The sequence below is a fragment of the Balaenoptera acutorostrata genome, chromosome 3, assembly GCF_949987535.1.
Source record: "Balaenoptera acutorostrata chromosome 3, mBalAcu1.1, whole genome shotgun sequence".
Lineage (NCBI taxonomy): Eukaryota > Metazoa > Chordata > Mammalia > Artiodactyla > Balaenopteridae > Balaenoptera > Balaenoptera acutorostrata.
This window is the reverse complement of record NC_080066.1, coordinates 92,626,583-92,643,043: the sequence shown is the minus strand read 5'-3', so window position 1 is coordinate 92,643,043 and position 16,461 is coordinate 92,626,583. Positions and strand designations below refer to the sequence as shown.

Sequence of the window (16,461 nt, the reverse complement as noted above, 5' to 3'; positions counted from 1 at the left end):
GTAATTTCAACTTTCAAGTCTTATCATTTAAGAAATACATTTTGTAAGGCTATAGCTGCCTTAGATAGTGATTCCTCTGATGGATCTGGGCAAAGTAGATTGAAAGCCTTCTGGAAAGGATTCACCATTCTAGATACCATTAAGAACATTCATGATTCGCGGGAAGAGGTCAAAATATCAACATACACAGGAGTTTGGAAGAAGTTGATTCCAACCTGCATGGATGACTTTGAGGGGTTCAAAACTTCAGTGGAGGAAGTACCTGCAGATGTGGTGGAAACAGCAAGAGAACTAGAATCGGAAGTGGAGCCTAAAGATGTGACTGAATTGCTGCAATCTCATGATGAAACTTTAATAGATGAAGAGTTGCTTGTTATGGATGAGGAAAAAAGTGGTTTCTTGAGATAAAATCTACTCCTGGTGAAGATGCTGTAAAGAGTGTTGATATGACAGCAAAGGATTTAGAATATTACATAAAATTAGTTGATAAAGCATTGGCAAGGTTTGAGAAGACTGACTCCAATTTTGAAAGAAGTTCTACTGTGGGTAAAATGCTATCAAACAGCATTGCATTCTAAAGAGAAATCATTCATGAAAGGAAGAGTCAATCGATGCAGAAAACTTCATTGTTGTCTTATTCTAAGAAACTGCCATAGCCACCCCAGCCTTCAGCAACCACCACCCTGATCAGCTGTCAACATCAAGGCAAGACTCTCCACTAGCAAAAAGATTACCACTCGCTGAAGGCTCAGATGATGGTTAGCATATTTTAGCAATAAAGTATTTTTTAACTAAGGTATGTGCATTTTTTAGACACCATGTTATTGCACATGTAATAGACTACAGTAATAACTTTTATATGCACTGGAAAACCAAAAATTTTGTGTTACTCACTTTACTGTGATATTCACTTTATTGTGGTGGTATGGAACCCAACCTGCAACATCTCCAAGGTATGTCTGTATATAACATTTTTTCACCAAAGAACATGAGCAGGAATGTTCTTAGCAACACTATTTATAATAGCTCCACACTGGTAATTACCTAAAAGTCTATCAACAGTAGAATGGAGAAATAAATTATGGTATATTTACACAATGGATACTATACAGCAACGAGGATGAATGGACCACAACTATATAGAACAATATGAATAAATTTCATAAATATAATGTTGACCAAAGAAGCCAACAACAAAAGAGTATATATTGCATGGCTGCATTTATATAAAATTCAAAAACAGGCAAAACTAATGTATAGTGTTGGAAGTCAGGATGGGGTCAACCTTGATGAGGGATAGTGACTTGAAGCAGGCATATGGGGAGCTTCTGGGATGCTGAAAATGTTTCTTGATTGGGGTGATGATTACACAGATGTGTTCATTTTGTAAAAAGTTATTGAGCTGTACACTTATGATTGTGCATTTTTCTGTATAAATGTTATTTCTGTAATGTGTTTTTTAAAAAGGATGGGTGGAGGGCCTGGATGATATTATGGTCGGTGATATTATGCCATTGACTGAGGAATCTTGACTGATCTTCCAGTTCTTTGCATATGACTTCCAGAAAACAAAAAAACCCAAAAAGGTAATAACTAGTAGAACAGAAGTTGGAAGTAAAACTTTCAACTGAAACATAGAGAAAGTGGGTGGAAGAAGTGATGTACAATGAAATACATTTCTTTGATTGAGTACTCTTTCTTCTTCTGCCTTGGTTCTCTATTAAAGTTTAATAATGTTGGGAGTAGTAATAAACTATGATGTTAGATAACAATGAATTTATTGATCACTTTCAAAGAAGAGATTATGGTGCTTTTACTCTGACTGCACCAATTCTCAGCTCCTTTAGGAATAGAGCCCACTATCCTGGAATGCTGAAATGGGCAATAAGAAAGAAAAACTCATTTTAGCTGTTCTTTTCCAAAGGTATCTTCCAACCCCTCCGTCAACATTGACCCAGACAACTACGTTGAAGTGAATGATTTCATCACTCAGATACCCTCTAAAGCGCAGATACAAGATATTACTATGGAGTTACACTGCCCACTGTGTAATGATTGGTTTCGTGATCCACTGATGCTAAGCTGTGGCCACAACTTCTGTCAGTCTTGTATTCAAAACTTTTGGAAACAGCAAGCAAAAGAAACATTCTGTCCTGAGTGTAAGATGCTATGTCAATACAGCAACTGTACATTTAACCTTGTACTGGAGAAGCTGGTAGAGAAGATTAAGAAGCTACCCCTACTCAAGGGCCATCCACAGTGCCCAGAGCATGGAGAGAACCTGAAACTGTTCAGTAAGCCAGATGGGAAACTGATATGCTTTCAATGCAAAGATGCTCGATTGTCTGTGGGGCAGTCTAAAGAATTCCTGCAGATCTCTGATGCTGTCCGTTTCTTCATGGTGGGTGAGCCCTGGGTCTTGAGCAATCTTGAGCAATTCCTTAGTAAGGCTGGGAAAAAATCTTTTGTTGGACTTCTTCTCTCTTCCAATACCACCCCTTTATTCAGATGATTACTAGAAAGCTCAGAGTGCTCAGAAAATACAACATATCTTGCAAAGTTCTTTTTCTACAGTTGCCAATTATAGGAAAGCAGTGAAGGAGCTCTGGTCTACTCCCTCAGTCAATCAAATATTTACCCAAACCCTGCCACAACAGCATTCTACTAGACACTGTACAGAATATGGACATATAAGATACTGCTTTTGTTATAAAAGTCTTGAAATTTAGTCAAGTTTAAAATGAATAAAACCACCAAAGCAATATAAGATAGTCTACTGTTGTGAGCTAAATTTTTGTCACATTTGTAATTCACAAACGTTTAGAATTTCAGAGGAGATTAGAGAAAACTGAAACAGTCAGGAGAGGCATGGTGAAAGAAAGTTTGAACTGGAAAATTATTTGAATTTGGATGGGCAGAAGGAAGAAATGAGTGTTTTAAGTGAGAACAATGCAAGTAAAAGTATAGATAGTGAGAACAGTGTAACTAGAGTAGAAAATATATAGAGCTCTGTTATCTTCTTCAAACCCCTGAAGTTAGCTAATAAGAGGATAAAACTAAGTTTTTCTGCTGCTTGTAATTTTCTTCACAATTTTTGGAAGAGACAGGAATTACGATACAGGGTAAAGGAGACTTTTGTAGCAAGAGCTTGCTTTTTTTCCCCCTGACACCCTGGGGCTTTGGGGGAGATGTCCCTTATGGCCCTTTATCTCTCAATTACCATGGGTTAATTCTATATGGTATTCCCAGGAGGAGCTTACCATCCATCAGGGTCAACTGGAGGCAACCCTGAAGGAACTTCAGTTCCTGAGGAACATGCAGAAAGATGCTATTGCTGCTCACAAGGTGAGGAGCAGGGTAGAGGGGTTATGAGATACAACCGGAATATACCCTCCTTGTAACTTCAGCTATGTGGGTGGAAAGGTACCTTTACATACCAGGCACCTTTGAACCAAGGTCTCTCAGGTTGCTGGCTTTTCTCATCTGATTTGACCTTTCCTAGCTTCCCTAAAACTAAATAAAACTATTGCTTATACTTTCAACTTCACAGGAGCTTAACGGTTAAGAGACTTGGCAAATCAGTTCCTAGGTTCGGGGAATAAACTGGGAGTTCTGTTTCTTCATTAATTATTCTATAGAGAGGTGTCTTCTCTGGCATTTGGCATCTGGAAGAAGAAATATGTACAATGAGGGAAAGAAGAAGGATAGATGGAAATGATGTCTCAAGAGGATCTTGTTCTTGTTGTAAGAGTTCCTAGTTCAGCTATTACAGTCAACATTCATTCATTCAACAAATATTTATTGAGTGGGTCAGGTATTATACTAGACACTATATTCCTACCATGGTGGGAGATAGATGTTAATTAAACAATCCCACCAATAACAATAAAACAACAACTGTGGTAACTACTATAAATGAAAATATAGGGTATATTAGAGCATATAAATGGAGAACCTAATCTAGACTGGGTGTTCTTTGAAGAAGCCACTTATTAAAAATTGAGAATTGAAAGGATAAGTGTTATCCTTAGCCAAGTGAACTGGGTGAGGTGAATATGAAGGAAATTGCCTGGAAAATGTTCTGTGAAGAGGAAAGAGCATATGGAAAATTTCTGAGACAGGAAGTTAGTTGCTATGTTAAACAGAGAGAAGGCCAATTAAGCTGGATCATAGTAAGCAAGATGAGACTGAAAAGGCAGATATGGGGCCAATCATGTAGGCCCTTGTAGATAATGTTAGGAATTTTGAACTTCATCCTGTGAATAATGAGAAGTCATTAAAGGGTTTAAATAGGGCATGGCTTCATCTCATTTTAAAAGCATCAGTCTGGTGGCTGTGTGGAGTATGGATTGGAGAAAGCCAATGACAAGGATAATGGTTAGCAGAGGGCTGTGGCAGTGATCCCAGAGAATGATGATGGCTTAGACTAGAAAGGCAGTAGAGATCAAAAGAAATAAATAGCTTCAGCATATGCTTTGGAAATAAAAATTACCTGCATGTGGTGATTGATTAGATGTGAGAGGTGAGTGATGATATCAAATAGACAGTTGGATATAGGAATCTGGAGCTCAGAAGTTGCTCTAGGATGAAAATAAGAAGTCAGCATATAGATTGTATTTAAAGTTGTGAGAGGAGAGGCTATTACCTAGAAAGAGAGTGTAGAATGAGAAGGGGAAAGAGCCCAGGGCAGAATATCAAATAATCTAATATTTAGAGCTTGGTTAGAGGAGACAGAACCAACAAATAAGACTGAGAGATAGTGGTGAAATAGGTAAAAGGAAAAATGGAAAAGTCTGACCTAGAGGACAGTGAGAGTTAAGACTATTTTAAGAGTGCAATTATAATGATTGACCATAGAATGTAAGCTGGATAATAGGGGACATGAAGAGAGAAAAGTTGATGAATGGAAATGAAGGGGTCAATGAACAGGAAGTTTCAATGAGACCCAATAATTGTTGCAATAGGGGTACCTGAGTAAGTGAGCATAAAAAGCAATTTTAGAGATGGTACAATTGCTGGGGATGATAAAATCCTCAATGTGACTAAAAGAACGAGTAGATAAAGGTAAAAATCACTAGAAATGATGATGAGGAACTGAGAAGCCAGGATGTCAGATGGCATACCCATGAGGATGTTGAGGTCACCTAAGAAAAGAGATGCCAGTGTAGCAGTTATCAATTTCAGTGCTTCAGACATTGCCCATCTCCTGCTTCTTCTATATTGTCCTGGCAGCAGGAATGGCATCTCCCCCAGTTCTGATTTCTTAAAAAAGGACAGTTCTTCCAGCCTCATATGGACCCAGTCTAACAGCATCACTTGGTAGATATTGGTTTGTACTTCTGGATAAAAGGGAATTATCATTCATTTAAAAATGTTTGATTAACCCCATGGTCTTATTTAATATGGCATTGGTTCCCACCTCAGTACTGCAATAGGAACCTAGGATGACTTTTGACTGTTTCGTGCTGAACTATTAAACTAGCTGGGAAAGATAGAGTAAGTCTCCCAAAGGGCTCCTTTTAGTACAGTTGAATGCTGATACTCAGCCATTTGCATGCATTTTCCTGTTATAGTATTTCCCAAGTTGTGTGAGTGTTAGTGGTGTGGGCCCCCATCCCCAAGTGTTAATCTCAGTAATTACCATGGTGATAATCATGGAGTTTTCCAGGAAAACAAGCTACATCTGCAGCAACACATCTCCTTGGAGTTTCTAAAGCTGCATCAGTTCCTGCACAGCAAAGAAAAGGACGCTTTAAATGAGCTCCGAGAAGAGGGGAAAGCCTTGAATGAGGAGATGGAGCTGAATCTGAGCCACATTCAAGAACAGTGCCTCCTAGCCAAGGAGATGTTGGTGAGCATCCAGGCACGGATGGAACAGCAGAACTCCTTCGACTTTCTCAAAGTGAGACTCCATACCAACATGACTATGGGTACAATAGAGGGGGAAAGAGGGTTGGAAAGGATGTAGAAGCAGATTTTCCCCTCCAGGAGGGTAAAAAAACTGCTGTAGTGCTTTTAAGATTCCTTGGGAGAAAAGCAGGAGGCTGCTTTTACCTTATACTCAGTTTTAAGCTTTACTTTCACACTCTTAGAAAAGAAGATAATAAAATGCCATTAAAACCAGCATGTTTTAATATTTCTCCATAAAGAAATATGAAGCTTTATTTCTCAAAAGTAAGAATGTTGCCACCTAAGTTGTATCTTCTACTGGCTCTCAGCAATCATAAATTGACCTGTTTGAAAAGCTATTGGTCAATTTCTGCTCTCTCAGGCTTCACCTCTAAAGTGGCATTGGTTACTACCTCAGTGCTCAGAAGCTTAATTAGCCAGAGTAAGGAAAAGTGGCCTTGGGGTTGGAATACCTATTGTGTTTTTCTCCTGAGACTATGTGGCAGTGTAGGTAAAAACAGCTTAACCTTAATTTCTTTCTTGTTCTCTGTAAAAGTGAACTCTAGAAAATCAGAGCAAAGTAAGCCAGTTTATCCTGGGATAGATGAAGGATGAAGATCAGAAAAGGCATATGGAGGATGAGAGGAGTTGGTGGCAATGGGATGGGGACCATCTGCATAGGAGCGCAGTTTTGACCATCAAATTCTGGTGGTGGCCTGTATGACCAAAGAAATTTCTGGAGCTGATGAACAGGCATCTAACCTTTCTATTTCTCCTTTCCTCTCCTAGGACATCACACCTCTCTTGGATAGGTAAGTGTTTCCGTGTGGTATTAATACCCTTCCTTCAGTCCCTGGAGGATGTCTAAGAATAAATGATTTATGTCCCCTGCAGCTTGGAGCAAGGAATGAGGGTGCTGACACCCAGAGAGCTTATCTCCAGAAAGCTGAACCCAGGCCTGTTCAGAGGTCCCATCCAGTATATGATGTGGAGGGAAATGCAGTCCACTCTCTCTCCAGGTATCAGTGGATAGTAGTTATTTGTTCCTGGGGCTCTCACTTTATATTTCATCTGTGGGACGTCTTCTGTGGCCCTAAATAGTACGTTAGCGTCTGGACAGAGGGAGGGGTGAAGTCTGGCCAAAAGAAGGCTAGTTGGTACGACTGAATTTCTTCTCTTACCGTCATCTAAGAATTTATGACTTTGTACTGGTAAACAGAGTCTGATGTCCGAATTACTTCTCAGCCTACGATTTTGTTGGATTGTTCTATCAAATGTGACAACCAATATTTTAATGTTTTTCTAAAACAGTTATGTAAGTCCCTAAGGCATCTCTGCCCTGGAGGAGGAGGTTACTGTACATACTCATCATGTATATGAATACAGTTCCTCTTGTGCTTGATGTTCGTAACATGGAGTATCTCATCTTAGGAGACTGTTTAGAGATCTTAAGTGCTTCAAAAGAAAACCAATTATTGCAATAGATGTGCCTAATAAGAACATTAAGTTTTTGTCATTCTGCAGATACCAAAAAACTGAGCAGGACAAAAGAACACAAATGACATTTCAAGAACATAAAATAAAGTTCTAAATAAAAATCGTTACAGAAATAAAGCTCTAAATAAAGTTTTTTTCTGGACTTCATATAGACTCATTATTATTTGTAGTTACTGATTTAATGAAAATCACAATTCTATCCTTGTTAATTTTTCCAGGTAACTGACCCTGAAAAAAATCAGTACTGAGGTATAATTAACACAGAATAAAATTCACCAATTGTAAAGTACAACTTGATGAGTTTGACAAATGTATACACTTATGTAAACATCTCCAAAATCAAGATATAGAAAATTTCTGTCATCCCAGCAAGTTCCCGCATACCCCTTTGCAGTCAATCCTTTTCTTCTAGCCTCAGCCACTGACACTCACTGATCTACTTTATTTCACTTTAGTTGTCTTTTCTAAAATCTCATATAAGTGGAACCATACATTATGTAGTCTTTTCTGTTTGGCTTTTTTCACTTAGCAAAATGCTTTTTGAGATTCACCTATGTTGTTGCATGTATCAATCACTGTATTTTATGGATACATCACAATTTGCTTAGTCATTCACCAACTGATGGACATTTGGGTAGTTTCTAGTTTATGGCTAGTATGAATAACCTTGCCTGAACATTTGTTTACAAATCTTTGTGTTTTAATTTCTTTAGGGTAAATATCTAGTGATGGGATTGCTAGGTTGTATGTTAGGTATATGCTTAACTATAAGAAACTATCACATTTTTTTCTTAAGTGGTGGTACCATCTTAATTGCCACCTCCAGTGGATGAGAGTCCTGGTTTCTCCAAATCCTTGCTAAAACTTGATAATGTCGATCTTTTTGATTTTTTTTAACTCCATCAAAAAAGATACTTTATTGAAGTTCCCAAAACAAATTTGAGAAGTTATGCTGGGTTTAAATTGAAAAAGGCCAAGTTAAAATATGGAAATAAAGTTTTCATTTGGTGGAAGCTGAAACTAATGTATACATTCTAATCAAAGATCTATCCCATGTGACATTTTTCAAGTTTTTAAGAGTCTACCAGGCCAAACCCTTCATTGCCTTTACTGCTTTTGCTTTGCTTTCCCCCTTTTCTTTCTTTCGTTTTGCCTTCAGCTTCCCCCCCCCCCTTTGGCCTCTGGTTCATCCATATGGAGTACTGTCCACGCTGATCTAGAAGATTCTTTTTGTTTCTCTTAATATCAATCTCCATTTTTATGTCATTTTGTTCATCTTTCACTACATATTGGGTTTTCTCTTGATAATGTTTGGATACCACCACAGTTTTATTTTACCTTATTTTTTTGAAAGATATATTTCCTCATATAGAATTCTGGGTTAATGGACTTCTTTTCACTAATATAAAAAGTCACTCCATTGTTTTCTCACTTGTATAGTTTCTGATGAGATGTCTATTATCATTTTTATATTCATTTCTCTGTATGTACTACCTCTTTTCTCCTTGTAAGATTTACTTTTTTTGTCACTTGTTTCCACCAGTTTGATTATGCTGGGTCTTGGTGTGTTTTCTTTTTATTTATTTAGTTTGTGGTTCATTGAGTTTCTTCGCTCAATGGGTTTATTGTTTTCACCAAGTTTGTGAAAATGTCAGCTATTATTTCTTCAAGAGTTTTTTTACCTATCCACCTTTTCTTCTCTCCTTCTGGAACTCTAATTTTACATATGTTAGACCACCTAAAATTGTCTCACTTGTCATTGATGTTCAGCATTTTTTAGCCTTTTTTCTTTCTGTGCTTCATTCTGAATAGCTTCTATTGCTATTCAAGTTCTCTCATCTTTTCATCTGCACTGTCTAATCTTCTGTTAATCCTGTACAAGATGTTTTTCATTTCAGATACATTTCATTTCTTCAAAAAGTTGGGTCTTTTTATATCTTCAGTTTCTCTCCTTACCATGTTCTTGTTTCATCTACATTCTCATGCAAATGGAAGATATATATAATAGCTGTTTTAATGTCTTTGTCTGCTAATTCCACCACTATTGTAATTTCTAACATGTTGTTATTGCTTGAGTTTTCTTGAGACTGTAGGTCATATTTTCCTGCTGCTTTGCATGGCTGGTATTTTTTAAAATTTTTAATTGACTTAATTTTTTTAGAATACTTTTAGATTTACAGAAAAATTGAAAAGATAGTACAGAGAGTTCTTGTATACCTCATTCCTAGTTTATATTATTATTATCTTATATTTAGTGTGATACATGATTTATAATTAATGAATCAATACTAATACATTACTATTAACTAAAGTCAATAGTTTCTTTAGATTTCCTTGTTTTTTTACCTAATGTCATTTTTCTATTCCAGGATCCCATCTAAGGTTCCACATTACATTTAGTTGTCATGTTTCTTTAAGCTCTTCTTGGCTGTGACAGTTTCTCAGACTTTCCTTGTTTTTTGATGACTTTGACAGTTTTGAGGAATACTGGTCATGTATTTTGTAGGATGCCACATTATTGCAATTTGTTTGATGATTTTCTCATGATAAGACCAGCGTTATGAGTTATTGAGAGGAAGACCACAGAGTTAAAGTGCCATTTTCATCACATCATATCAAGCATACATACTGTCAACATAATTTACGACTGTTGATGTTGGCTTTCATCACCTAGCTGAGGTAGTGTTTGTCAAGTTTCTCCACTGTAAGGTTATTCCCCCCTCCCTTTTCCATACTGTATACTTTGGAAGCAAGTTACTATGTGCAGCCCACACTTAAGGAGTGGGTAGTTATGCTCCCTCCTCCTTGAGGGTGGAGTATCTACATAAATTATTTGGAATTCTGCATGGGAGATTTGTCTCTTCTGGCTGCCAAACATGATCAGTTTTACACTGCTATTTGCTGAATTTTGTTGTAATCCTTTAAGCTCTATGGATTTAACTTTAGCATTTAGTGAAGTTATTTGAAATAACTTTGTTCCTTTTGACACTCTAAGCTTTGCTGAGCCTTTAAGCTTTGTTAGAGTGGTTCAAGAGCAGCCTTTAATCTAGGGTTAACTTCGCCAATTTTCTAAGGTATTAACCTTCTGAGTACTCTGTCTGATGTTCTACATACTATAACATTTTTCCATTCTGGCTGACAGGATTGAAAACTATTCCCCGTCTTGTGTGAGCTCTAGAAATTATTAGGCCTACTGCTTTCTGGAGATTTTCTCTCTGGACTTAATGAGTTTCACTGCACGCATGTGGCAATATTCAGCCACAGCCTTGAGGAAATCCCTTTGTAGATGTTTGAAAGTCTATGTACAGCTCCCTCCTCTGTGTTACTCTACCCTGCAAATTCTAGCTGTCTCAGGATCACAGTGTTTTTCTTCTTGTATTCTTTGCCTGTAAAATCAAATTTCACTTTTAGCAATCATTTAAAGCACAAACTGATTTTTTTCTTTTTGGTATAATTTTACATTTAAGAAAATCAAATGGGATTTATTTAATAGATGGCTATTTTAATAATAATGCACCATGGTCAAACCTTGGTAAAATATACTTTATATTCCTTATTTCTAGGCCTTTGCTTATTCTGAAGATTCATATTTTCTTCTTTCCTGCCTTATAAATGAGGCTGTTGCTTTTGGATAGGGGCTGATACTTTTTCTGTAAAGGGTCAGACAGTAAATATTTTAGGCTTTGTGGGCTGTTTGGTCTTTGTTGAAAGTACTTAACTATGCCACTGCAGTGAAAAAGCAACCATGGACAATATGGCTATTCATGTATTCCAGTGTAGGGAATTGTTTAACTTAAAATATTTTAATATATTTCCTTTAGTTTTGTGTGTATTAGTAAAATATCACCAAAGTTCACTCATTCATTCAACACACTCTTCTAGAGGGCCTACTACATGCTAAGCATTAAGTTGGGCTCCAAGGATATGGAAATAAAAGACATAGTTTCTGCTCCTCAGGAAAGGCTAGAAGACCAAGTTAGAGTCTGTAGCAACCCTCTAGGTGAAAAATTATTAAGATGTAAGCCAGAGGCATGGGAATGGGAATGGAAAATAAAGAATAGATTCTGGAGGCAGAATTCCTGGAGCTGAAATATACAGGACAGTAACTGGTGGTAAGGGATAGAGAAAGGTGATGTCAAGGATGGAAATACAGGAGATGCAGATTTTGGAGGGTGCTGATGAGTTCAGTTTTGGCCATGTTGTGTTGACCTACACGACAACTAAGTGAATATATTCAAATGGGTAATTATTCTAACTGGAGCTTAGGAGGGAGGCCAGGGCTGGAATAATCAATATAGAGTCGGGGTAGCTGAAGCTATTCATGTAAATGAGATTTCCTAAGGAAACTGAGAACATACAGTCAAAGAGAGCATGTTATAGAGAATAACAACAGATGAAGGTCAATGAAGCCTCAGAAGAGATGGAGGAATTCTGGCAACAGAAATAAAAGAAAAACCAGGAAATGAAGTCCACATGGAATCTAAAACAAAGAGACTGTCAAAGAGAAGGGAATGGTCATTCACGCCAAATGCGAAGATCAATTTAGAAAATGACTGGTAAAGAGATATTTTAAACAACAACTGGTGACTTTGGCCTTGCCAATTTCAAAAGAGTGGAATGAGTAGAAGTTATTGTGTAGGGTTCAGGAGTAATTTGGAATGAGGCAGTAATGAAGTGAATAGATCACTCATTTGAGAAGTTTCACTAAGAAGGGAAGATGTATGAATGGAAAACATGCTGAAGGGAAGCAGCCTGTAGAAAGGCAGAAATCAACAGTATAAGAAAGGGAATAATTGGTGGAAGTAGGGAAGAGTGAGAGCTACAGCAGAGAGAGGTATTGACTTTCCACAGTTTCCTCTGAAACTGGAGAGGAGATAAAGATGGTAGAAGTGAACAATTCTGTGGGGTGGGGTTTGCAGTATGAGTGGGAAGAATTGAGGGATTCCTATAAGATGTACTGTAGCTTCTTTGTGAAACAGGAGATGAAGTCTTCTGCCTGGGAGTGAGGAGGGAAGTGGTGGAATAGGGGTTTGAGGTGGGAGTTGAAGGTTTGAAATTGCTGTTGTGAGGAATTGGAGAGGATTTGATTGGGGAAATATAAGAGTTCTGGGCAGTGCTGATGGCCAAGTATAGAGTGGAAATAATGAATTTGTAGTGGTACCTGTAGGCACAATTTTGTGATTTTCCTCCTGCAGTGGTCAGGAATTGGGGTGTTAATTTGAATAGTTGAATAAATCCAAGGTTGGAGAGTTGCATGGCAGATGCTGCAGAAATAGCGTAAGAGGATATAAGTGTTGAGGCTATTGGCAACAAAGCTATCACTGCTAACTGTTTAGGGAAGGATTTTAAGCCAGGAAGCAAAGAGAGATAATAAAGAGAGATAGGGGACTTGAGATGTTAATGAAGTCAAGTAATGGTTGTAGGGAGAGATGAGGGTGAGAAAGCTCAAAAAATAAAGAGTATGGCATATCTGAATTGAAGATTTTAGAGAATGAATAGTTCCTGATGACTACAAGATCCAGAATATAGTCATTGATATGGACAGCTTAGATGTAATGGAGTCAAAAGTCACCAGCAGTAAAGTCAAGGACATGCAAGAATAGAAGAGTAGCTATATCTAAAAGATAGTAAAATCACTTGAGATGATGGGCTGGATTTGGGGTAGAGAAGTAAGGTTAACCCAAAGTGCAGGGGGTATAACCAGGAACTTTGTACATAATAGCATCAAATAGAGATAGAGGGAAATATGAAATGGAATGACAAGAGCCTCAAATGAAGAGTGATTTTTTTACATGAGGATGAGGAGTAGAGTATGCGTCTGGAAGTAGCAGTGGTGGCAACCTGATCTCTGGCATCTGAATTTAGAAAATGAGTAGCCTCATGAACTTCTGGAAGCTGTTTTTTAGTTAGTTTGTTTGTTTTTTGGAAGAACCAGCCAGATTTATGTTAAATTAAGGAGGTGATGAGAGAATTCTGTAAACTGAGGATGCAGGAGAGATAATTAGGGAGGTAGTTCTAAAGGGCAGAGTGGAAAGGGTTGGGTGGGAACAGTGGAAGGATGAGTGAAGGCAGAGGAGGTAAAGAACAGAAGGGTGGGGATAAAAGTACAGTAGAGAATAAATCATTAGAGGAGTCTACATTCTGGGCGTTTATGCCAAGGATAACAGGAATATGAAGCATGGTGAAATTAATTAGTGTCAAGGTTTCAAATGGAACTCTAATTGAAGTTCATTTATTTGTTTAACAAATAGTTACTTGAATACCTAGGAACAGTTCCAAATTTTGAAGATATATGAGGAAACAAAACAGATATGGTCCCTGCCCTTCTAGAGACTACACTCCAACGGAAGAGACAATGAACAAGTAAATAATTTCACATAGTGATAACTATTGTGAAGAAAACAAAGCATTGTATACTCAGTAAATAATTATTCATGAGAGAAAACAAAGCAAGATAAGAGTACAAACAGTGATAGACAGATGAACATGCTATTTTAGATAGAATGGCCAGAGAAAACCTCTCTGAGCAAACAGTCCCCTCTCCCTATGTTTTACTGTGGACATTTCTAAACATACTGAAAAGTTTAAAGACTTTTACAATGAACACTCCTACACCTACCTAGATTCTATCATTAACATTTTATTGAACTTGCATGAATAAAGGCCTGAATGATGTGAAGGAGTGAACATATGGGGAAAGAGTTTAGGGACAAGGTTAGAAAGTGTAAAGTCTCTGAAGTAGGAATGAGCTTAGTATGTTCAAGGAAGAGCCAAAAGGCAAAGGTGGTTGGACCAAACTAAATGGGGCGAAGGGGTGGTAAGTGGTGGGAAATGAGGTCAGAGAAGTGGGTAAATCATGTATGTCTTGTTTGCTCTGTAAGGACTCTGGACTTTACCTTGGGTGATGGGAAGCATAAGAGCATTGTGAGTAGGAGAACTGGATGATCTCATTCGTGTTATGGGCAGAATAGGCTGAAAAAAGGCAAGAGTGGAAACAGAACAGTTAAAAAGCTATTGCAGTAGTTCCAAGCCAGTGGTATTTGTGGAAGTTATCTGTCTATATATATTCTGAGTAGGCTCAGAATATATTTTAAATGTGGAGCTGACAGAACTTACTGTTGGATTGAACATGGCATAAGAAGAAAGGGGATGCAAGGCTGACTCCCAGGAATCCTCAAAGCCAGGGCCAGCTGAGCTAGCTGGAGCTGTCAGAGGTTTGGTGATGAGAGCAGACTGCGGTTCTTAAAAGGTTGGCAGGAATTCTTTATGATACCTCCAAAGAAATCCTAGTTCTCACACTGGAAAAAGTAACAACCCAAAGGGGATGAGGATCTGTGTGAGAGAGAAGATTCAGCCTATATGGGAAATTTTCAGGATTCTTCGAAGCCTCTTGTTAGAAAGAAAAAATCCTTGGGATGATGGAAAAGATTCAGGCTTTTCTGAGAAGAGAGAGATAGACTGGATTGATCTTGCTTCCAAGTATAAGTAAATCCATTAACAACAAATGTATGCATATTTGTATCTGTGTCCATGATGTGAACACACAATAGTTTTTGTGTTTCCTGTATCAAGTTTTGTGCCAAGGTTCAATGATCTCACATCTAGAATTTGTCACCTTCTTGCTGATATGCTTCCAATCTCTCTTCATTTAGAAATTCTTTTTTATACTGCTGCCCATTGATTTGTCTAAACCAATACTTGTCAAATTACCTGTGATAAAGGACCAGTTTTTAAAAGTGATATGTTTGTAGAATATGATATAAATTAATTACTTGAAAAAGTGGCATTAAAATAACAAAGATTACAAAGTGCAAGCCCAGTTTTTTAACAAAATCAACTGACAAAATTACTCTGTCAGAATTCTATGAAAGTTTCTAAGAGCTTACTCTCAATTCTGTACTATCCTGTCACAGACTGGCAATTACACAGTTTGTGAACCACATTCTGATTATCAGTGGCATCAACCATTCCAGACCTCAAAAGTTCCAGGGTCTATTAAACCAAATGTAAACTTATCACCATTGTCCTCTAAATTCTGTGCCAGTTAGCTCAGTCTCACCTGCTTCTAACGGGCAAGCCCTTATCTTCTCTCTCATGCAAGCTACTGTTTTTAACTCATTCCTTTTTTGCCTTTTTTTACCCAAAGCATCCTGATACATCTCATAGATGTTACATCAAAACTAAAATGCTTATTGCCCTTAGAAAGCTTTCCTAGGACCCACTTACCTAATCTTTACCCTTTCAGCATTTGTATTTTCTCATATTTATTAGTACAGATTTATCTTATTTGCATTTTTATTAGAGTATAATAGTTGCTTCAGAGTAAAGTCTGATTTTTACCACAAATATAAAAATGTCTAGAATATAGACACATGGATATCAAAACAATATAAAGTATATAAGTAATTACCTGCCTGTCTAAGAGTATATGGCATGGGGAGATAAAGCACTGGTGTCTATGTAAATACTATCTATGGGAACCTGCATTCATCCCTTTTCCCCCGTGCCCTGCTTTCTCTTATTTTCTTACTAGGCCTGTCTCCATTAACTCTGGACCCTAAAACTGCTCACCCAAATCTAGTGCTCTCCAAAAACCGAACAAGTGTATGGCATGGTGACATTAAGCAGGTAATGCCTGATGATCCAGAGAGGTTTGACTCAAGTGTGGCTGTGCTGGGCTCAAAAGGCTTCACATCTGGAAGGTGGTACTGGGAAGTAGAAGTAGCAAAGAAGACAAAATGGACAGTTGGAGTCGTCAGAGAATCCATCCTTCGGAAGGGCAGCTGTCCTCTAACTCCTGAGCAAGGATTCTGGCTTTTAAGACTACGGAACCAAACTGATCTAAAGGCTCTGGATTTGCCTTCCTGTAGTCTGAAACTGACTAACAACCTCAACAAGGTGGGCATATACCTGGATTATGAGGGAGGGCAGGTATCCTTCTACAATGCTAAAACTATGACCCACATTTACACCTTCAGTAGCACCTTCATGGAGAAACTTTATCCCTACTTCTGCCCTTGCCTTAATGATGGTGGAGAGAATAAAGAACCATTGCATATCTTACATCCACAGTAA

At 37.8% G+C, this 16,461-nt stretch overlaps 1 protein-coding gene across 1 annotated transcript; it reads left to right on the top strand.

The window, feature by feature from the left end:
* The first annotated feature begins 3,297 nt into the window (after nt 1-3,297).
* Nucleotides 3,298-16,461, top strand: TRIM69 (tripartite motif containing 69). Its single transcript, XM_028163400.1, has 5 exons — nt 3,298-3,345; nt 5,669-5,851; nt 6,679-6,701; nt 6,784-6,908; nt 15,920-16,461. The coding sequence occupies exons 1-5, from the start codon at nt 3,316-3,318 to the stop codon at nt 16,459-16,461; spliced, it is 903 nt and encodes a 300-aa protein (XP_028019201.1). The 5' UTR covers nt 3,298-3,315.

Bases quoted from the DNA above. Each gene is read 5' to 3' on its own strand.
- TRIM69 (XM_028163400.1), top strand. From the start codon at position 3,316: ATGCAGAAAGATGCTATTGCTGCTCACAAG. The intron at 3,346-5,668 runs GTGAGGAGCAGG...GGAGTTTTCCAG, and splicing joins ATGCTATTGCTGCTCACAAG to GAAAACAAGCTACATCTGCA. The intron at 6,909-15,919 runs GTATCAGTGGAT...TTTTCTTACTAG, and splicing joins GCAGTCCACTCTCTCTCCAG to GCCTGTCTCCATTAACTCTG.